General features: G+C 36.7%; 1 protein-coding gene across 1 annotated transcript in view; it reads right to left on the reverse strand.

Annotated features, from left to right (window-relative positions):
* cfap57 (cilia and flagella associated protein 57) overlaps positions 1-23,678 on the reverse strand; it is a 160,215-nt gene that overhangs the window by 36,230 nt on the left and 100,307 nt on the right. Inside the window, exons 14-17 of the mRNA XM_056473426.1 lie at positions 13,900-14,090; positions 6,742-6,915; positions 6,070-6,228; positions 3,271-3,414 (exon numbers count right to left, since the gene is read on the reverse strand). Coding sequence (XP_056329401.1) covers positions 3,271-3,414; positions 6,070-6,228; positions 6,742-6,915; positions 13,900-14,090 — 668 coding nt within the window. The remainder of the gene's footprint in view (positions 1-3,270; positions 3,415-6,069; positions 6,229-6,741; positions 6,916-13,899; positions 14,091-23,678) is intronic.

The raw sequence follows: 23,678 nt of genomic DNA on the forward strand, positions 1-23,678 counted from the left end.
CATTTCTGTCCAGAGAGGTCGTGTTTTAATCCTCAATTGGTCTCACGCAGTCAAGTGACGCGATTTCGCAGGTCAGAGTTCACCAAGCTTAAACTTTGCACCGCAGCAACCTGCGAAACGTGACGCATGACCCCGCGTTTCCGGTCTGATGCATTCGCGTGCGTATGAATGGAAGTCTATATGAGGAAAAGCCCAGTGTGACCGCAGCTTTAGACTGTTGTTGGAGACCCTTACAAACAAAATATGACCCTATTTCATGTATAATATGGGCTCCTTAATAAACCAGAGCCCATGGCCTATATATTTAAGTTTAGTAATATTTTAAATATTTTTCATGAGTGGATTTTTGAAGGACTGTGTTATATAATTCTATTTTAATAATAATAATAGCCTAATATTTTTATTGTTATTATTATTGTTAATATTATTATTGCAACAGTTGTTGTTGTTATTATTATTGTTTTAAATGACAAAATTCAAGGGTCTAATGAGGTCATGTGACAGAAAATTTAATTAGTCCCCAATAATAATTATCATTTTCATAATTGTACACATCTGTGCATGTTTTTGTCTCTTTTTTCCCCTCTGTAGTGGCTTTATTTTACCCTCCAAAATTACTTTTACATTTTCATATATTTTCACAATTTCCCAGTCAGTCTCCTAACAGCAACCAAGTTGAACCAAGTAAAACATTTAGACTCTAATCATTGATATTCTTGTGTTCACAATGAGTGCCGCACAAAAAAAGAAAAACACACACCAAATTTCATATCATTCTAAAAGCACAAATAACTAAGTAAATATTAAGTAAATTAACATGCATCTCATTTTCTGGTCTCCACAATTGTCCTTTTTAAATATGACAAAAAAAATCTCTTGGTTCCTTTAAGTGCTAGCTTTTAGAAGAGAGATCCACCAGGAACCAATATATAAGTTTACAGATCTTGAAGTAACTCTTTTTTTAAAATTTGAAGTCCTCTAATAACTTTCAAAGTGCTTCAAGGTCTTAGTGTAAGGAAACAGTGACTCCAGAACCTCAGTAATGACAAAAAGTGCTTGAAGGATCCCAATTACTGCAGAAGGGTCCTGCAAGTACTGCAAAGACTGTTAGTAGTTCCTTAAGGAACCCCTTTTTGAGAGAAAGAGCTTTGAGGCACTTAAAATCCATTTAGAAGTTCCTTGAGTACTCAACGGGGTATTTGAAGCACCTTTACTTTTTACAGTGTAGGTTTGAAAATTATGTTGGTATTACTGGAACTGCATTGGCCAGGTTCAGGTCTTACCTTACCTGAACATTATCTATTTGTAACAGTTAATAAAGAGGCATCATACCGATCAAAAGTACACTGTTGGGTACCACAAGGCTGAGTTGTCCCTTACTTTTCACACTAGATATGCTACCGCTAGGTGATATCATTAAAAACATGGAGTTAGTTCCCACTGTTATGTCGATTATACACAACTTTTCATTTCTTCTCAACCAGATAATTTGTACAAATTCACAAAATTATTGTATAGCTGTATAGCTGATATTAAAGGTTGGATGACTAAAAAACTATTTGAGTCAAACTATTATTTGAAGGCCAAATTTCAAGCATCTGTAAAACTGCATTTTTTAATAATGTCATGCTTTCATGAACTCTCAGTTAGACTATTGTAATGCGTTACTAGGTGGTTGCCCTGTTGGCCTAATTAACAAACTTCAATTAATTCAACATGCAGCTGCTAAACTTCTTTCTAGAACAAAGCAATATGATCACATTACTCCAGTTCTTTCATCATTGCATTGGCTCCCTATTAAATACTGAATACATTTAAACACTGTATTGACTACCTTCAAAGCCCTGAACGGCTTAGGTCCCCAGTATTTGAGGGAGCTACTGGTGTTTTACAGCCCCTCTCATTCCCTACACTCAATTAATTCTGGACAATGAATTATTCTGGCACCTAAACTCTGGAACAGCCTTCCTAACACAGTTCAGGAGGCAGACACACTCAGTCAGTTTAAAACTATATTAAAGACATATCTCTTTGCATTAGCATACACATAAAACACAAATGCTTTTAAAATCAAAATTCTCTAAAGAATTGTTAGGCTGCATTAATTGAAAGGCTGACTTTCAGCAGTGAAATGTAAACCACAGTGAACTGAACTAAACTGAACTTCACCTCTGAAAACTGGACTAAAGCAGTTTCGATTCACTAGAACTTCTGTTTAGCCGCTTTGACACAATCTACTTTGTAAAAGTGCAATAGAAATAAAGATGAATTGAATATGGTTGAAAGGTAAGAATGAAAGACATAGATAAATAAAATATAAATAAAAATAAAAATACTGTAATAAAAAAGTTTTGGGGCATTAATCCAGCATAGTAGAATTTCTGAACAATTATTAAAGTAATTATGAAGGATTTGATCTTAAGAATAAACTATTTTAAACTTGAAAAACAATTACTATGCATTAAAATATATTTTCACAACCTTTTATGTATTTTTTAACTGTAATTTTTTCAAACATTTGACTGATTTAATTGCGCTAAAATAAATAAATACCATTAAACAAATGAACAAACAAACAAACAAACAAATAAATATGTGTAACGTGTCTCCTTCTGAATAAAGCAGCATTAGATCACTGTGTTCTCCTGAGGTCATATGGGTCATAATTCTACTTTATTGACACTAAAAATTAAACAAACTTCTTTCTTAACATGCAGAGCCGCTGTGTTTGTTTGCAGGCATTCACGATTTCAGGTTGCTGTTGGTGTCATCATAATTTTTTGTGTTCGAATAACAGAAGCAGGAATAGATTAGTGGGATAATAAAGTCGAGAATAAAGTGGAGAATTTTGCTTTGCCTTTTTTTTTAAACAGATTTTTAAGCCAAACAACATTTTGTTTTCAATTATTTTCATAATGGCTTGCTTAAAAGTGCACACGTCAGGCTTTATTCAGGTATGTCTCTCATGTCTGTAAGGCAAATGTTAACAGAGATTCAGCTGTTTTCTTTGAAAGGTTTGCCAGTTATGTTAACAGAAGGCACGGAAAGATAAAGCACTATCTGTCTGATTTACTAATTTTACAAAAACACATTGTTTTGTTGTAATTAGTAATATATACAAATAGAAATAGACCCTTTACAGTTTTTTAAATCTGTGTTTGTCTTATTAATGCAATTAAAAATGCCAGAGTATTTCAAATCCTTTTGTGCATTATGTTCTAAAATGCATTTATGCATTTGCCAACCCCAGGCAGTTAAAATGCATCCTACCTCCACCATCTGGTCCTTTTGCTGTTGAATTTCATTTTCTTTCGGCTCAATCTGCTCCTGCATATATTCAGCCCTGAACTCCATCACTTCAAGTGTTTTGTTAAGTGTGTCATTCTTCTTTTTTAACTGAAAGATGTTTTTCTCCTGTTGAGATAGAGCAGATGTTTCTCTGAAGTACTGTTCCTTAGCTGAAACAAGTCATACTCACCTGGACTGAATCCATGTTGCTTGATTATTTTAATATCCCACATGTTTAGTGTGTTTTCCAGTAGTATACAATGAGCTTAGAAATTTGTGACATATGTAAAATTTATATATTGTGATTTAAATTAACTGGTTATATTTTAGTCAACTAAATCTAGAGTAAATTTAGTAAACTAAAATCTTATGACATTGTCTCAACTAAAAAACAAAATAACTTAAATATGACTGAAATTTTGTAATATTTTAGTCAAGACTAAGGCTAAATTGTAATAAAGAATTTATGTTAATTAACACTGGACTGAACTACTAAAATATATAGTAAAATTAAACTATAAAAATAATTAATAAGCTAAAATATTAATATATACAATAATAGTACACTGTAAAAAATATTCTGTAAAATACTGGCAGCTATGGTTGCCAGAACTTTTTTGCAAAAAATAAAGATTTTTTCTGTAAAATAGTTTTTACAGAAAAATGTTGTATTTTTAACAGGAGAATTTATTCATTAACTGATGCAATGATAATTTACAAACCTTTGAGGTAATTATGTATATTTGCAGAAAGTAACTACGTTTTAATTGTTATTTACTGGCATTAAAATCGATATTTTAAATGTCTAAGTAAAATATCTGAGCATATTGATACTGAGAATAATTGTACATCAGTTCACTACAAAAACTTTTTAAATAATGTAAAGTCATTAAACGCATTATTGTGTTCATGTGAGACTGGAATTAACAAACAGACTTTCACTGCATTAGTAACTACACAGTTACATTTAAACAAAAGAAGATGCAGCATAACATCAGACTCCCTTAGTTCATCATGGACTTGCACACAGATGGTACTATCCTCCACAATGGTGACACAAAAATGTTTTACAGTATTTTGCTGTTGTTTTTCTTGATTTTACAAAAAATACTGGCAGCTGTGGTTGCCAGTAACCTACTGTTTTTAACATTTTACATTCGTAAATTCAATCTACAGAATGTTTCTGTTAAAAATACATCGCAGAGCAAAATCCTCACTAGTGTCTTCACTACAGAGGGTTGAACACTCAGACAGTGATGAAGTTAATGAGATAATTAAGTGTCTAATTAAAGGAGGATTAACAATTATTGATGAACAAGCTTTAACAAGCAGAATCACTTAAGGAAATAAAAACGACCAAATAACACAAATTACAGCCAAAATCAAAGATGAAATCAACTGAGAATAAAACTATAAATAAAAATAATAATTAATAAAAATAAAAATAATTACACAATAAAACTTTTATTTTTCAAGATCTCAGCAGAGATCATTAAACAACTCCACAAACATCAGGAGCGTCACTTATTTCTGTCACACGAACAAAAGCTTTTAATGAAATTGTTGTTGTTCATTTGAAGTCACCATGATGGAGGACAGAGTCTGCTTCAGTTGTAACTTCTTGTTATAAAATATTTTTATTTTGGTTGCAATAATTAATTGTATTCATCACACTATTTACATAGCATGAGAAGTCTGAATAAATATAAAATTAAGTGAGATGGGGTAAATTATGGTATCAAAGTCTCCCTTGCATACTTGTGGTCATGTTGAATATCATCTTAAGTGTGAGTTTTAAATTTAGACATAGATGAAACCACTGAAACTTCAGCAATCAGTGAGTTTTTATCAGATGTAATTATTTGGCCTTTTTGAGGACAATTGAATGCAGAAATTGAAAACACACACATTTCAACAATAAGTCTTTGAATCTCAATAATGGTGACAAACAAAAAATAAAAATCAATTTAAAAAACAACCCAGAACAATACAAAACCCTCTACTGAAATATTACACCCCAAAACAAAATAAATTAAAGGCAAAGAAAGAACTGTTAAGAGCATAAAGCTGCATAATTTATTCATGCTGCAATGCATGCTGGGAGTTTTGTACTATGCTTGTACCCAGCATGCACTGCAGGATGAATGACTTATGCAGCTTTGTTTTTAACAACCATGGTTGAGGTTCATATCCTGAATCTTAATGTCTGTGTGTCTTAACTGAGCTGATGAAGTTCTCAAGGTATTTTGCATGGAACTCTTATTCCTTCATAATTGTTTGTTGATCTTTCTGGTAGCTGAACTACTGTCCCAAATAACATAACTTAAATTTAATATGATAAATTGCAAATTTTTTGTGACTTTTTGAATTTAATTCTGTAATATGTACTTAAAAGTTTTTATCACTGTTCTTGTTATAACTGATGAGTTTCAGAAACTTGTTAAGGTTCAAGAGCCCAACTAAAGCAGCCTCTGATCTCCATGAGGGTGAGGTCAAATGAAACATTTTCAATAAAAAATATAAACCTCTGTTAAATATCAAATATTCTAGCAGATATGGGAGAATTAAAGTCAAACTGTAATCAGTGAAGCTGCTAATGATGTTTCTCGAAAACAAGATCTGTTACAGCTATTTTCCGTATTTTGTACTGAAATGAGCTGTTAATCATTTAACAGGTTTTCACTATGTAGATTGTACAAACTTTTACTGTTAAAATCACAGACATTTTTTACAATGTATGTACATAATACTAAAATAATGGCAGTGTTCATGTGTGCTCACCTTGTCCTGAATGATCCCATCCCTGTTCTGAATTGCAGTTTTCAGCCCAGTGATGTCGTTTTCTAGTGATTTGATCACTGCCTGCAGCTTTTGAACTTCCTGCTTCAACTTCTCTATCTCCAAATTCCCATTTTCAATTTCCCGCTGAAGATCATGGAACTATATGACAAAATAAACCCTAGATAAGGTTGAGCTCCTTGCACATTTGTCATTTTGGTTACACTTTACAATAAGTTTTCATTAGTTCATGTTAGTTATTGCATTTACCAACTAATAATGAACAATACTTGTGAAGCATTTATCAATGATAGTTCAAATACATAGTTCAGTTCAATTACATTAACAGTAGTTAGTTGTCATGAACTAATAATGAACAACTGCATTTCATTAACATTAGCAAACATTAATAAATACTGTAATAAATGTGTTGTTCATAGTTTGCTCGTGTTAGTAAGCCCTTCTGAATTTGAGTGCAGTGTGTGACACCAAACAGCTTCCTTGTTCAAAGGAAAATGTCCCGAAGTGTCCATCAGTTGTATTGTTCAAATTCCTTCATTCCAAAGGGCCTTTACTTCGGTTTGTAATTACACGATAATATGACGGCCATGATTTTAGTGAAGTGCACTTCAGAGACCAATATATCTTGTTTGGAATGCACAGATAGTCACTCACCCGTTTTTTTGTGGTATCCAATTCCACTTTGAGCTTTGAGTTGGCCTTTTTTTCTTCTCTCAGATTTTGCTCATATTTCATGCGGATGTCATGAATTTCAGTATCTGTGTCCTCCTCTTCCTGCCTTATGTGTTCTTCAAATTCTCGAAACTGCTGCTGGGATTCATCTTGACACTGCAAAAAGTAAAGAGTGAAAACTTATTCTGTTTGCAAATGTAATACAGTCCTGCACATGATACCTTTTCTAAAAGGCCTAATATCATAATATTTTTGATCCCAAGTTCCAAAAAAATCTATTAACATCACCACATAGCTTGAATAAAAGAAAGCACAAGACTTTGAGACAGGAATTTCTTTAACAACTCTGGCAGTGCAGATGGGCCAGCTGTTGCCAAGATCATCAATTGGGAGCCACCTATAACAGATGTCTAGCTCCATTAATCTCTGCGTATCTTTGGGTGGTGGGGCAGCACAACAGGGAGCTATACCACTACCTGTAGCTTTACTACCCTGTAGCCTTCCCTGTAGCACCCTGTGCCGCAATGCTATAGCTCGAAATTACTGGCAATGTTGCATGTGGAAAGGTCACTAAAATACTCACACATTTGTGCTGGGAAATAAACAATAGACCAGTTGGGTCTGTAGGGCCCTTTAAGGCTGCAAAACAGTATAGAATGTCAAGCCTTTTATAGTATTGCATGTTTTTTGATGGTTCCGTTTGAAAACACATCTGAATCATTTAATTCATTTTCCTGTGAATATGATTCAGTGGCTACAATGATCGTGATAATCTCTTAAATAGAACTACTAAGTGAAATTTATAATTATTTTGAATTCTTAACAGGGGTGCATTTCCGAAAACCATCGTTAGCCAACTAAGGTCGCAAATTGTGTCGTTACAAACATAGTTAACGAAAATTTGCAAATTGCGTCACAAACACCTCTGGAGCTGTAGTTAGAAACATAGTTCCCGGCTGTGTTCTATTCCCAGTTATCCCCCCCATTTGCCCTATTAATTTAGAACATTCTAACATTTATACTTGGAATGATTTTTTTTTAAGCATTAAAGTCATCTCTCTTGTGTAATTTGCTTTCAAAGCATGTTTAAAGTTCAGTGATAGCGATCTTCATGTTTAAAATTGTGCTCCCTTCATAGTGCACTTTAAAAACATTGATGTCATTTTGATCACAGCCGTGGTTCATCACGAAAGCTATAGGTGACCTATTATTTAAAAGCAGAGTTTATATTACATCTCCAAAGCTTGTTAAAACAAAAAAATATATAGCATATGTTAATCATTTAAAATTATAGTAGGGTATTTATTAAGTATCTGTACTGTATATGACATGGGCCTGTTAGTTAGAATTTCTGCAGTGGTTTCCATGTATCAAATTTTTAAAAGTAGACTTTTCTCAAAAAATAAATAAACAATATCCTACTTATTATTATTAATATTAATAATAATAATAATAATTATTATTATTATAATCATCATCATCATCATCATCATTATCATCATGGTCATCATCATTAATATTATTAATATTATTAAAGTTTTTCCTTTCCTAATAAATAATAAATATCAAATTGAATTTCTTACTAAATAGCTTCATTATTTATTTATTTATTTATTTATTTATTTATGTATGTATGTATATGATTTATATATGATATTAGAATATGTGTTAGCTAAGTGATTTTATGGTAATTTAGAATAGACTATGGAATATTCTCAATATTATTTGTAAAGGAAACATAGGCCATATGTGACATTTACATATATTTCAATTAATATGGAAAGTGAGTACATGTTTTTACCAAAATTAATATTGGATTTTAAAAAAAATGCGTGTGTGAGTAAAACAATATCATTTGCACAAAACATTATGGGGTTCTGCTCTAAAGAAGTTGTTACTCCACTTTGTTTAGAGCATCATTTTGGGCCTTTTACGTTATAACTAACGTGGTTCAAACGATGGATCTGTGGCAGAGAAACTATGGGTTTTGGTAAACACTCATCACTACATCATTCTTTTGCCAAACGATGCATCGTACTATGATAGTTCAGCCACGAGTTACATCGTTGTTTGAGAAATGCACCCCAGATAGACTGAAAGAAAAATACCAACAGATGAGAAGAAACCAATATAGCAACAGGAAAATATTAGTCTTAAATTTACAAATTTGTATAATTTCTATCTTAATTTGAATACATTTTTTGTTGGTCAGTTATCTACAAAATAAATAAAAATAATTAATAACTTTTGAGGTAAAGTGACATGCATAAAGACAAAGGCCAATATATTTCCACAGCCAATACATAAACTGTTTTGTTAAATAAAAATGAAATATTTATAGTTTGTCAGATAAAATGGCGAAAACATGTTCATATTTTAAAAAAAGCGACCCACACCCCAGTTAAACTTTATTTTTGAGTACCTAACCCACAACTTAACCACAGCACCCATGGATCTTGTTTATATAGTGGACATCTATCCTTCTAAATCAAGTGAAATCACTCATTAACTCATTATAACCATTAACCGCGTGTTCACATAATACACTAAAGCACTGAGACACTGTAAACATGTACCACATGCTAAACACAACACCAACAGAAGATTGAACACAAGACACGAGTACACAATAAATAAAAACTCACCATGCACATATGCAACGTGCATGTTTCATCTCAGCGCCAACCGAAACCAACTAGACTGAGAGACTGAGAATGAAACACCACACTGCATACAAAACAAACACAAACACCAGGATGAGAGCATGCATCACAAACATGCCCAGACCGCCTACATCAAGCTGGAGCGTGCATGGCCCAAGCACGGTAGAGACGGCGCTCATACATAAGGACATAAAATGACTGCTTGACCCGAGAATACTTGAGCCGAACACAACATACAAGACATGCCAGTACTAGTGTCTGGACTCTGCCTCCAAAACAAGAAATAACAAGACCGGAGTGGCAGAATCCTGACAGGAGCAGACGTTTGCAAGGAGGATGGATAGAAGAGCAGACAGGCAAAGGTTAGCCTTTAGCCTTGTATTAGCGCCCACTCGCTTTCCGCGTTTCCACTTTCGATGCCCTCTCCTCCGCCCATCAGTTAAGTATGAAAGCCATAAAGACTCTCATACTTCATGAGAGTTTATAAGATAGGGGTAGGGGTGTTGGGGGGTTAGCAGGTCCCCTAGTGTAGCCAGTTTTTGGGGGTTAAAGAATCAGAGGGGATATTTAGCAACTGTTTACTAGATGCACAATTTATTGTGTCGGATCTGCACCTATTTGTTACAGCATGCTAGTTGAAAGCTGATGAAAAAAAGTTTAAAGTTTCTTAAAATTTAATATGTTGCTGAAGTATTAACATAAAATGTAAACGATCATTTAGTACACCAAATTAGCTCTGCAGGAGTATCAAACATGGCCTGCCTGCTATCGAAATGTAAGTTTTCAAATATAGAAGATTAATACACAAGCAAGAGACTTGTTGCCAACACATGTTTACACATAGAGAGGGAATACAGAATTTTATGAATAATAACAGATTATATAATAAAAAGGCATACATGTTAAAATGGACAGCATAGAACATGAACATGTCCCTGTCCAACAGAACAGCACATTCCTTTCCATGTCATAAATACATTTGGAGTTGGATTACACACTGATCATTGCTTTTGCCAGATGGGAGAGGTTATTTGTTAAATAAAGCAAAATTATCATGTCTGATGGGTGACATTCGTTACAGTAACAATCTGTAATTTATGTTTAAAAGTTCTAGATTTGTAAAAAAAAACACTACTTGTTAAAATGTCTGGAGTAGTTACACACACCTAAGAAGCATCTCACTTCTGAAACGTTGGTGGGTAGTTTGATGTTTTGGATTGGTTGTTGGCCGATGAGTAGACCCACATAATTGACTTTGGTCTTGCACCACTGTCCCTTGTAGAGGGCAATACTGCCGTCAACGGCTATCACTGGTGTAGAACATGGTTCATCTCCTCTAGGTGGTTAGCCATGGGGATACTTTTCATGAGGATGTCTTTCATGTAGATAAGGTTGCTAACTGTAGCATCTGAGCATGCATTCTTCAGAAAGATGTTAAATTTGGCTGGTGAGTTGGTGTAGCCAAAACAGTGCCTCATGAATGTGTATTGTATGTTGTTGAAGGTGAAAGCTAGATTGTGCTGATCGTTAGGATGTACAGTAGTTTCCAGAAACCAGAGGCCACATCAAGCATTGAGAAGATGGTTGCTCCTTTAATTCTGGGTGTTATATAACAGCAGTACTAATTTAGTTTCTATTGTCTATGAGAGAGTCGATTATTTCATGCATGGGTTTGTGTGAAGCAATGGGTATTCTGTACTGCTTAACGAATGTGGGAGGATTATTGGGAGGTGTGGGAATAAGTACCACCTGGAGGTCAGTGATACCGCAGATGAAGACATCCTCTTTCTGGATTTAAAGGAGTTCCTGTTTGTCAAAATCATCCTGCATTGCATCAGCATTGTTCAGGACATGCTGGACTTCTCAAACCCTGAGTATGCTTCATCTGTCATCACATCATTTGTCCTTTTTGTAGAGCAAAGTGTCATGTCTCCGTCCACTTAAGTGGTAGGGTGATGAGTGATGGTGTAAACGGTGAGGTGTTAGTCATCAGTGAGCTCACTTCTGCACACCTGTTCTTTGTTTACTGACATGACAGACATGAGTGCAATGAGTTTACAGCGTCTAGATTTTAAATCGTTTGAGGTCCAAAAGAAGTTCAAAATAATCCTGCAGATCAGCAGAGTCTGTGTCTATGGATGATATGTACACAAAATGTACTGAATTTATTGGGCCAATGATTAATTAAATGCGAGCAATGTGTTTAAGTTAAGGTGTTGTGTGGCTTGATGCAGTGGCATTTGAGTGTTTGTTTTGTGTCTGATTGCCAAAAATCTGTGGGGACAGTGAGAAATATGAGTTTTTGGAGAGGGAGGTTCCTGTTCCTGTTCTCTCCAAAGTCAAAAGGTCTGACTTGTCACAATCCTTTTCCTAGTTAGGCCCCTTTTAGAGAAATTTAGAGAGGATTCTCAAGGATTCAGTTCTGCTCTCTGCTGGTGGAGAATGGTCTTCACTCTCTGTTAAAAGTCCTGCAGCCAGGAAACTTTTTGTGCCTTCTACAACCAGCTCGTGATGGGTTTCTGGGGGGTTTTGACAGTCTTTTAAGAGGCAGTCCTTTGTTTCAAATAAAGGTGCGGTCACACTTGACTTTTCTTCCCATAGACTTCCATTCATACGCACGCGAATGCGTCAGACCGGAAACGCGGGGTCATGCGTCAAGTTTCGCGTGTTGCTGCAGTGCAAAGTTCAAGCTTGGTGAACTCTAACCTGCTAAATCGCATCACTTGACTGCGTGAGAGCAATTGAGGATCAAAACAGGACCTCTCTGGGCAGAAATTTAAAACACGGAGTAATCGCTTGCTTTTTTAATGTCTAATAAGCTTGTTTAATCCCGCCCCTTTTCGCAGCGCCGTATGACAGAATTTCGCACACACAAAGCCCAGTGTGACCGTAGCTTCAGTCCTTGTTCTGACTCGGGGTCAGAAAACTCTCTAATCAGGGCCTGTCACAGCTGCTGGTAATCTCCTTTGATGATGTTGGACTGTCAGTCCAGAAACTTCTCCTCTTGCAGCTAGAAGTAAACCTGAGCACTTGTAGTGGCGCCATCCACCGTTTGTAAATGAAAGTCAATGTCTTGTAAGTAGGTGTGCACGTCATTGCCTTCAGCAAGGTTTGGAGCAAAAGTTAGGATGTTTTTAAGTCAACTTGTCCAGGTCCTTTGTTGACAAGCTGTGTCTGTCCTTGGGAACCTCTTGGACATAGTCCCTGCCCTGTGTTGCTGATGCAGGCTTAGGATTTAAAGATCTTTCTAACTGAAGTCTAACTGAAGCACCTCAAGAAGAAGTTTGGACATATTTTTAATTAAAAAAAAAAAAAAAAAAAAAAAAAAATATATATATATATATATATATATATATATATATATATATATATAAAATCACAGTGCATAACTGCATGCATAACTGCGTAAATCACAACAGCTGCAAGTGTCAGTACAGAACTACAGTATAAACTATAAGCGTGATTCAATGTTTGTGGACAATCATGTAATAATAGATTTCCATATAGAAGCATATATTGACTTGTGTGGTGTGGTAGGCATTCGGTCACATTTGCCACAAATAGACATGCAAAGACATTGCAAAGTTACATGTGCGTGTTTGTGTGTGTGTGTGTGTGTGTGTGTGTGTGTGTGTGTGTGTGTGTAGAGTGAACTTTGAAATAGCATTTGTTTGTGGTTCATTCATCATTGTAGGAAGGCTAAAAAAATTTCACAACAAATACATCAAATAAACATTTATAAACTTTCTGGTTCAAATTACAGTGGTATTTGTGACTGGATCTCTGCTTCTTCTTTGTCCGAGTTGCTTTCTGTGTATGTCATTGTGCTGTGTTTTCTGTCATTTGATGCTGCAGAATCAAACATCCCAGAACAGTGGGCAGGGAGATTCAGCACATTTGCATATAAAGGTACAGGCGAAAAACCAGCAACAATTCCCTCTGCCCCAAAAATTGACAATATAATAAGGATATGATGGGAATTTTGAGCTGAAACTGCTGAACACAAACACATTCTGGAGACTTATTTTATCTTATTAATAGGGGGCAAAATAGGAGCCTTTAAATGCTAATTTTCAAGACCACAAATTACAAAGTATAAGATGAATACAGAAAAATACATTTTTGTGCTTGCAAAGCTTCTGCATGATCCTCCTTTTTATAAACATTATCAGCGCTTGAACCAGACATAAACTGATCAAATAATCTGAGCAGTTGGAACTTGTGGTTATGGTAATTTCTGGACCACACTCAAACTAGTTTGCCAATCACAGCACACTGGGCATGCAAACCAACCAGAGGACATGTCATATTTCAGAAGTTGAGGATATGGAGCTGTACAAAAAGTTTGAGTAACACTGACAATAGAGGTGCTGCAATAATGTTAAACGTAAGAAATACTGCAATTTTGAAACAATTAGACATGAAAACATATATATATTTAGGTTATACTGGTTTGGAATGACATAACATTATTTACCTGGTTCACCAACATCACCTTCTCCTCCATTTTAGCCTCATAAGACTGCATCATATCCTCCAAGGCTTGGGTTTTACTCTCCTCCGTGCTGTGCAGCTGCTGCTCATATTCCCGCTGAATATTATGAAGTTTCATTTGTAGCTCCTGATATTTCTCGTATTCCAACATGAGCTTCTGGTTATTGGATGACTCTGTGGACATATGTTTAGCTTGAATAACTCCACAAATATAATCCACAGCACAATTTTAATCAAGTTTTGATTTATATTGTCATGAGCTTGTCAATAAATAGGCTTATCACACTCCACCTTATGTGCCTAAAACTTTAAAACTAGCTACCATTAAGCTTCTATTCTTAATTACAGACCTATTTCAAACATGCATTTTCTATCAAATATACTACAAAACGTCATGTTTACTCAACTATATTCCTTCCTACAGAGAAACAATATTTGTAAAAAAAAATTCCAACCCGGATTTAGACCATTTCATAGCACTAAAGCAGCACTGCTAATAGTTATGAGTGACCTGCTTCTATTGTCCCATCATGGTTGCATTTCTCTCTTAGTGTTATTGGACCGCAGTGCTGCATTTGATACAATTGATCACAACATTCTGCTTGATAGGCTTGAATATTATATTGGTAATATTGGAACTGCATTGGCTAGTTTCAGGTCTTATCTTTATTATCAATATGTGTCAATACCACTCTGAAAGTTAACAATTTGTGTCAGTTAATCAAAAGGTAAACTAGATGATTGCCCTGTAGGTCAAATAATAAACTTCAGTTGGTTCAAAATGCAGCTGCTAGAGTGCTTTCTAGAACAAAGAAATATGATCATATTGCTCCAAATTTTATTGACTACCTACAAAGTCCTGAACGGCTTATATCCCCAGTATTTGAGGAAGCTCTTGGTGTATTACAGCCCCTCACATACACTACACTCAATTAATTCTGGACAATTAAATATATTCCCAGAATATCAAAATCAATTGTAGGTGGTAGATCTTTCTCATATCTGTCACCTAAACTCTGAAACAGCCTTACTAGCACAGAGGCAGGCACACTCTGTCAGTTTAAAACTTTGTCAATTGGTGAAGTTTGTTCCTCGCCACTGTTCCCACTGGCTTCCATGGTTAAGGACTCGTGGAGCTGCACATCAATGGGGTTGCTATTTAGTGTTTAGTGTATATATATATATATATATATATATATATACACACACACACACAGACACACACACACACACACACTCGCACAAGTATCAGCTTGCAATTTAGAAATTGCATTGTAGTATTTAAAAATATATTCACACAAAGAGTAATGCTTAATTTAAATGTGTGTGGTTCTGTTTATTTATTGTTATTATTAATATTTTGTAATTATTTTAGAATTTTGGTTAAAAGATTATTAAATAAACTTTATCGCTAATAAATCATTAATCACTTTTGGGTGACCATAAAGCTGTCCCCCCCCACTTTTAAGATGGCTGTTACGCCCCTGGCCTGGACCATCTAATATGTCCGGTACTCTAAGAATTAGCTCATAAATTCGAATTAATTCAAATTTATTCTCAGGGATTTGAATCAGAAGATTTAAATGACTGACTCACAGTCAGAAACAGGTTAACACGTACACTTATGTCATCTATTAGTCCACCCTAATAGAAGTAAGCAGCGTTATTTTAGCTTTAGTAAATCTATGTGTTTGTGCCATCAATCCGCCTCTTCTCTTTTTGTTTCTTTCTTTGAATTAGCAGGGTTTGAACGAGTCCAGTGATGTCATTTCGAAAATGTTTAATAACAACTTAACTGAACTACATTACACATCTTCATGACACAACAACAACTTCCTCCTTCCTGGAAGTGACATCACCATACACTCTATACTAAAAATTAAATTACTTGTAGTAAAATATTTTCGAGTTTTGCTTTTCACATTATTATTAATTTAACATAAATAAACCAATGAACTTATGGCTCTTATATATCCGGCCCCTAATTGTATGAACAGGAGACCAAACAATTATCATATACATATTTAACTTCTAAGAGCCATTCAATTTATACATCAACAATAAGCATAGCAATTCAGTCATTTTGCAAATGTAGTCCTTTCACATTGTCTTTGCTTCACCTATTCCTATTGAATTAAGCACAATTTGTTTACAGGTCTCTCTAGAATGCTTGTTTTAATTTGTAGCTTTACACAGCGTACAGTTCCACTGGAGTCTGGCAAGGTTTGAACTACTCTTCCCATTATCCATGAATTGCGGGGAGAAGAACTGTCCACAATTAGCACCACATCGCCTGGCTCAAAGTTCCTTTTAAGTTTTGTCCATTTACTGCGTTCTTGAAGAATAGGCAGATACTCATGAGTCCATCTGCTCCAAAACAAAACAGCAAGATATTGGACTTGTCGCCAACGTTTTTTCATGTACTGGTCTTCTTTTTTGAAGACACCTGGTGGCATGGTGGGTTGAGTTTTTAACAGTAGTAAATGGTTAGGTGTTAGAGGCTCAAGGTCATTTGGATCCTCTGATGTGGTAGTTATTGGCCTGTTGTTTATAATGCTTTCCACCTCACACATGATTGTATGAAGACTGTCATTGTTGATAGACTGTTCTTTTAGGAGAGCATTTAGTATCCTTCTAACTGTACGGATCTGATGCTCCCAAACTCCTCCCTGATGGGAAGCAGCTGGGCTGTTGAAGATCCATTTAATATCTTTTTGCAACATGGCATGTTCTATTATGTTGTGGTTCAGATTTTTCAGTGCTTCTCGCAACTCTCTTTCTGCACCAACAAAATTTGTGCCATTGTCTGAGCGCATGACTGCAACTTGTCCTCTTCTACTTATAAAACGCCTCAAAGCATTAATGCATGAGTCAGTGTCCAAACTATCAGCCACCTCAATGTGAACTGCTCTAATTGTTAAGCAAGTGAACAACATTCCGTACCTTTTTACCATACTCCGGCCCCGTTTCACTTCAAAGGGTCCGAAGTAATCAACACCCACGTTTGTAAAGGGAGGTTTATCAGGTAGCAGACGGTCCTCTTGCCATTTTTTGTTCTCCAACTCTTCCATTAAGCCGGCGACAAATTGAGCATTTATTTATTAATTTGCGAATGGCTGAATTTGCTTTGGGAATCCAGAATTTTTGTCTGAGGATGGACAATGTGTAGTTTCGACCACAGTCCCCGTATCTTTGATGAATGTCATTTAGAATGAGAGTTGAAATTCTGGAGTATTTTGACAGAATTGCAGGATGCTTGGATTCATTTGGCATGGCTGCTTTGTTAAGTCTACCACCCACTCTTAGGATCCCATCCTGGAGCACAGGGTCAAGCCTGTACAGCTGACTTCTCTTAATAGTCGCATTCTGTTTGATAGCCTCAATTTCTTCCGGAAATTGTTGTTTCTGACTGTGCTGAATAAGATAAAGTTCTGCTTGGTTTAAATCTTCCAGGCTCAGTGACCTTTTCTTCATTTTTGATTTGAATTTTTGCATTTCAGTTTGTAGAAGAGATGCTTGTTTTTCTGGGTCTTTTTCAGATGTTTCAATGGAAGACTGAAACTGTTTCCTTGCCTTACATAACTGTAGGAGTGTTTCTTTCAGTCTTAACATCCATGCCACTGCCCTTTTTAGACGAAACCAGCTCGAGAAGTAGTCAGTTAACTTGCACAGGACGTTGTTTTCGTTAACATTAAGAATGTTGACTTTGGTTTCAATTTTGATTTCAGGGTCTTTTTGTTGATTTTGATTTATTTAATTTGGTCTTTGTGGCCATTCTTCTTCTGGTTTCAACAAAAAGTCTGGGCCCTTTGTCCATGTTTCTGCTTGTAAAAAGTCCTTTGCCCTAAGACCTCTAGTAGCTTTATCTGCTGGATTCTGAGCTGACCTGACAAACTTCCACTGTAATGGAGTGGTGGCATCCCGTATTAGTGAAATCCTGTTGGCTACAAAGGTTTTGAAGCGGGCGCTCTCATTTTCAATGTAACTCAGCACCGTTGTGCTGTCTGTCCAAAAAATAGATGTCTGTAGTGGCATTTGTAGTTCTTGTCTTAGTATCTTGTCCATTTTGACTGCTGTGGTTGCGGCACTCAGTTCCAGTCTAGGAATTGTGATTTGTTTAAGTGGGCTTACTCTTGACTTCCCCATCAACAAGGAGCAATATTTCTGATTTTGTTCATTTGTAAGAACCAGATAAGTTGCTGTGCCATAAGCACTTTCACTGGCATCAGAGAAATGATGCAGTTGAGCTTCTGCTGTGATGCCAAACTTCTCTGGCTTTAGACACCTTTTGAACTTGACATTTGAGATCTGACTTAAATCTTCTAGCCATTTAACTCATTGATCAGCACACTTGTCGTCAATCTTATCATCCCAGCCATATCCTTGTTTGCGCAGATCTCTTAAAAGTAACTTAACAGGTAGTATGAGTGGAGCCAGGAAGCCAAGAGGGTCATAGATTGAATTAACCACAGAGAGGATACCTCTTCTACTCAACGGCTTCTCTTGGACTTTGATATTGTAGATGAAGGTGTCATCATCTGTGCACCCCTGCATACCCAGTGCTCTTTCTATGGGCAAAGAGTCCTGATCCAAGTCAAGATCTTTTACTCCACTGGCCCTTTGATCTTCTGGGATAGACAACAATACTTTCCTATTCTGCTCACCCACTTTGTCAATCGAAAACCTCCTTGCAGACACAAATCTTGAATTTCCTTGACAAGGTCGATTGCTTCTTGTTCATTGGACACTGATTTTAAACAGTCATCCACGTAAAAATTGTTCAGAACTGTGTCTACAGCCCTTTGCGATGCTACATCTTTTCTATCTTCTGCTGTCTTTCTCAGTGCATAGGAGGCACAGCTAGGAGATGAGGTGGCACCAAATAAGTGTACCGTCATTCTGAATTCCTCTATAGGTGCATTCAAATAGCCATCTGTCCACCAAAGAAAGCGAAGTAGATCTGTATCTTCCTCAGGAACTTTCACCTGATAGAACATTGACTCTACATCTGCCATCACAGCAATCGGTTCTTCTCTAAATCTGGTGAGTACACCAACAAGTGTGTTTGTGAGGTTTGGACCTTGAAGCAATTGGCTGTTCAGAGACATACCTTGAAAGGAAGCAGTACAATCAAAAACCACTCGAATTTTGTTTTTCTTCGGGTGATACACCCCATGGTGTGGTATGTACCACACCTTGTTGTCGTTGCGATTAAGATGTTCAGTGGGAACTCTGACAGCATATCCTTTTTCTATTATGCTCTTCATGAATGTAGTGTAATCATCAAGCAATTCTGAGTTCCTTTGAAGCTTTCTTTTTAGGTTAGCTGCACGCATTTCAGCAACACATCGACTGTTTGGCATGTTAACTGTTTCATCTCTTAATGATAGTTTCACACAGTAATGTCCATTCTCAAATTTGGTCTTTTCCTGCATTAGCTGCATGAATCTTTTGTCTTCCAATGACTTTTCCTCTTTCTCCTCGTACAGGTGTTCTGGAAAGTCTGAGTTATATTGTTGAATCAACAATTTTTCAATTTCCATTACAGAGAGACGATTAACTGTATGATGTGGCGGTTTAGACCTTTCTGTATTGTTTGTTTTCTCAATGGTGCCAATTACTACCCAACCTAGTGCAGTTTTAACAGCATATGGTCCATCTTGTTGGCTGTTTATGATGTGCCATGGTTCCATTGCCTTTGGATTGTTTGCACCAATCAAAAGCCCCACATTTGCATCAATACAGGGTATGTTAACTTCACTTAAGTAAGGCCAATTTTGAATGTCTTCCTGTTTAGGAATGTTCTCATTCTGAACAGGAATATTGCTATGTTTGAAGACTTTAGGTAGTTCAATATACTTGTTGTCTTCTAGCCCACATACTTCCAGGTTGGTAAGGATAAAACTGCTCACTAACTTCTGTTCACCTGGCTTGTCTTGACACATAGTGCTCAATAGAATCTGAGTTGGCTTTCCTTTCAATTTCAGTTTATTTCGCAGCTATTCTGTGCAAAATTTTGCTGTACTTCCAGCATCGAGGAAAGCATATGTCTCCACATAACTGTCACTTTTATATGACTTGATTTTAACTGGCACTATTGACAGCACACAGTTATCTCCTCCAGACTCTGTGTAGTTGCATGATTGGTGACTAAGGGAGATCTGGGCACATGAGATCCCTTTGTTTGGTGTCTCAACCTGCTTTGCCGCTTTGTGATCCTCCTTCATATGTAAAATGTCTGGATGCCTTTGAGAGCATTCTTTACATTCAATTCTCTTTCTGCACATCTTACTAAGATGACCTCGAGTTAAGCATCCAAAACATAAGCCTTTTGACTTCAAAAAGTCCACACGTACACTATGTGGCTGCTGTTTGATTTCAGTGCATGACTCAAGAGTGTGACCTTTTGAGCAAAACATACATGGCTTTTCAAAGGCGCTTACCATCTTAGCTGGACTGGCAAGTTTACTTGACATATCTCGAGGACTTCTTTCCTCCATACAAATATTGGTTGCAAAACTGCTCTTTCTTATTCCCTTAGTAGCAGGATATTTCTCTTTTTGATTCACCTTTGCAGTTACAGCATTGCGGGTGTCCAATATGTCCTTGATGCTCTCCTGCAGTGTATTGTTCAAGATAATACAACTTGTCTTTTTCATTGTCTGTTTTATTTTCGATGGTATGCTCAAAAGACCTGATAAAGGATCTGTAGGTCAATGGATCTCCTGTAAACACTTGTATATCTTTACTAGGAAGCTGAATTTGTCTTTGTTGTCTCACCAGCAACTCAGTTAAGTCATTTTGTTTCTGCATAACTTGAATAATGCTGTTGTCTGCTTGTGGATAGCCACTGTGTCCAGGTACTTGTATGTTCAGTTCTGTCGCTGAATGTATATTTGGATTTAAGACAGACTTTGCTTTATCCTTTGCCACAGTAGAATGAGAAGGTGTGCTTTCTTTCTGCTCTGATTTCAGTTCAAGTTGTTTATGGTGAATTGCCTTTCTTTTCTTTGACCGCACACTACTTTTTCCGTTCTCTGAATGCTCATATTCTTTCAGAACCTTTAATTTGGCATTACTTTCTGCAAGCGCTGTTTCTATTTCAAGTTCCTCCACTTTTGCCTTTAGCTGCATCTTTTCAAGTTCAAGTTGTTGTTTTTTCTTTAATGATGCTGCCCTTGCTAACAAAGCTGCACATTTTGATTCTTCTTGTGCATATGCAGATGATACAGAGGAGCAAACAGATCCACTTGTAACTGAATCACACCGCTGCTTAAACTCACTTTTGTTCAAAGATACCTGTGAGGCACTGTCATGAGGCATAATATCATCTTCCATTTCCACATTGTCATTTTTCTAATTTTTCTCAGCTACAGCAGCTATCCAGTTTTCTGTTTTATTCCTAAAAATATTCAAGGAATAAATTTTCGGCTGAAACCAGTTTTGTTGGTCTGCAATCCTTTCATCCTCAGACAAAAGATCTTGAACTTGAACATTTAAGTCAGTAAATTCTGCTAACAATTGTGCAAAATCAAGCTGCATTAAATCATGCACACTCTGTAGATTTTCATCATCATTCATCAACCGTTCTATGGTTTTGATATTACTGGTAAGAGCTGATAATTTAGCTCTTCTCAATCCAATAATTCTGTGCAATTTCTCCTCTAAAGCCTTTTCAGTTGGTTTAGGTGCCCTCTTGTGTTCGAAAGCTGAAGTTTCACTTTTACTTCCTTCAGCCATCTCCATTCAATCAATGCACAAACTGTTTGCAGACGATTAAAAGTACACGCAATACTTTTCTGCATCAACCGTATACATTTCAGCTTCTTTAAATATGCATTGAGTCATCATATAGCCGAATCAAAGTCCGTTACCTCACTGTTGTGCAATGTTTCATACATGTCAGTTGTCACGTTCCTTCCTGTAGAGCAGCTTTAAATCCACCGGAGAATTATTGCCCACTATATCCACGATCGCGGGTAATTTCAGATTACTCAAAGACGATCTTTAGGGGATGAATCTCCGCCAGTTATAACGTGCCACGTGGGCTTTTTCATTTCCATACTCAGAGAGCAAGTTTTTTTGACTAATTGTTTGTGCCATCAATCCGTCTCTTCTCTTTTTGTTTCTTTCTTTGAATTAGCAGGGTTTGAACGCGAGTAACACAAGACAGTCCAGTGATGTCGTTTCGAAAATGTTTAATAACAACTTAACCGAACTATATTACACGGTCAAAAAACTGTCTTGCTTCCATCTTCATGACACAACAACAACTTCCTCCTTCCTGGAAGTGACATCACCATACACTCTATATTAAAAATTAAATTACTTGTAGTAAAATATTTTCGAGTTTTGCTTTTCACATTATTATTAATTTAACATAAATAAACCAATAAACTTATGGCTCTTATACTATGTTATATTATTACGTGGCCAACAATAATAATATAAAACAGGATTTCAGTATTTATACAAGCAAGGTAGCAAGACCATATAGCTGAGACCATGACTGAGGATGAACAACAAAGAGTCCCACACGTCTTGCAGAAAACCACCAAGCAGAGAATCTGACTAAGGTTTACTGCTTAAATTTAACACCAGCTTAAGCAAGGAGTGAACGTTGTTTGTGTTACTTGCGTTTTGATGACCAGTCACACTCGTCAGCCGGTTGAGGGAAACTCCGGCAAAGCCGATTGGTTGCAGCGCGTTGACGTGGCGGGGATGTCCTTTGTTGGAGAGGGTTTTCCTTCATATTCTGGAGCGAGGGACTCCCTGTCCCGGTGACGGAGAGTTTGACTTCAGCACGCGGGAAGTTTGTTGAATGGGAATTTCTCCAGTGACTGCTCCGGCAGAATTACGAGACTTAGGAAGTAAGAGCTCAGAGAAGTTGAATGACTAACCTTACTGCTGGACGGGGCTGCGTCCGTGTGTTCACGGGAAAGCGGTTATACGAGCAGAACAGGGTCACACTGAGTTCATGTGAGTCGCGAACGTACACAGAAGAAGCGTGAGCTCCTGTGAACGGGTTCTCGTTGACTTAGTGATGTAACGGCGGACAGATGCAGGCTTTACACGGGTAGTTCTTCCAAGAGCGATGTCCAGCAGGCGTGTTGTATAGACGGGAAGTGTGCAACGCAAAGTTTGTGCGTAGAAACCCCACGTGAAGCCAAACGAAAGCTGTTGAACTTTCACCTCGTCAAAGTTTTATAGTGGCTAGAGTTGAGACCAGCCCATTCTGTGACTGTCCAACAGCACAGCTACTTCGCGAGTCTACCCTCCCTCTTTTTCCTTGTTGTCTCCGACAGGGAGGGGGAGACCCGTGGCATAAAATCATTTATATCATTTAAACCAATGTTCTCTTAAGCCTTTTAGCTTTAGTTTGACACCAAACATCACGGCCTTTATCAAATACAGTTAATTACATGCGTTACACACACTATGACATTTCATTTACATTCACCACATAGTGAACATACTTGCTTACACACGTAGTAAAACATACACAACTATTAGCAATAAAACATTAGAGCAAACACACTTTTAAACGTGAGTGTTATCTCCTTTTTTACAGCACGAGGGAAGGGGGAGGATCACGCGCCCGAAGAGACACACATGTGTCTTTCTTCTTTTGGGTGCAAGTTAATTAACATAGTTAGGTGAGGGTCAAATGGCCGGATTTTCCCGATGGGCCATGTACTTATTAACCTATGGTTACAACCCGTCCTTTGTTTTATAAAGTTGGAAGGAGAGTGTGTATTGGAA

The sequence above is a fragment of the Danio aesculapii genome, chromosome 2 (assembly GCF_903798145.1).
Source record: "Danio aesculapii chromosome 2, fDanAes4.1, whole genome shotgun sequence".
NCBI lineage: Eukaryota > Metazoa > Chordata > Actinopteri > Cypriniformes > Danionidae > Danio > Danio aesculapii.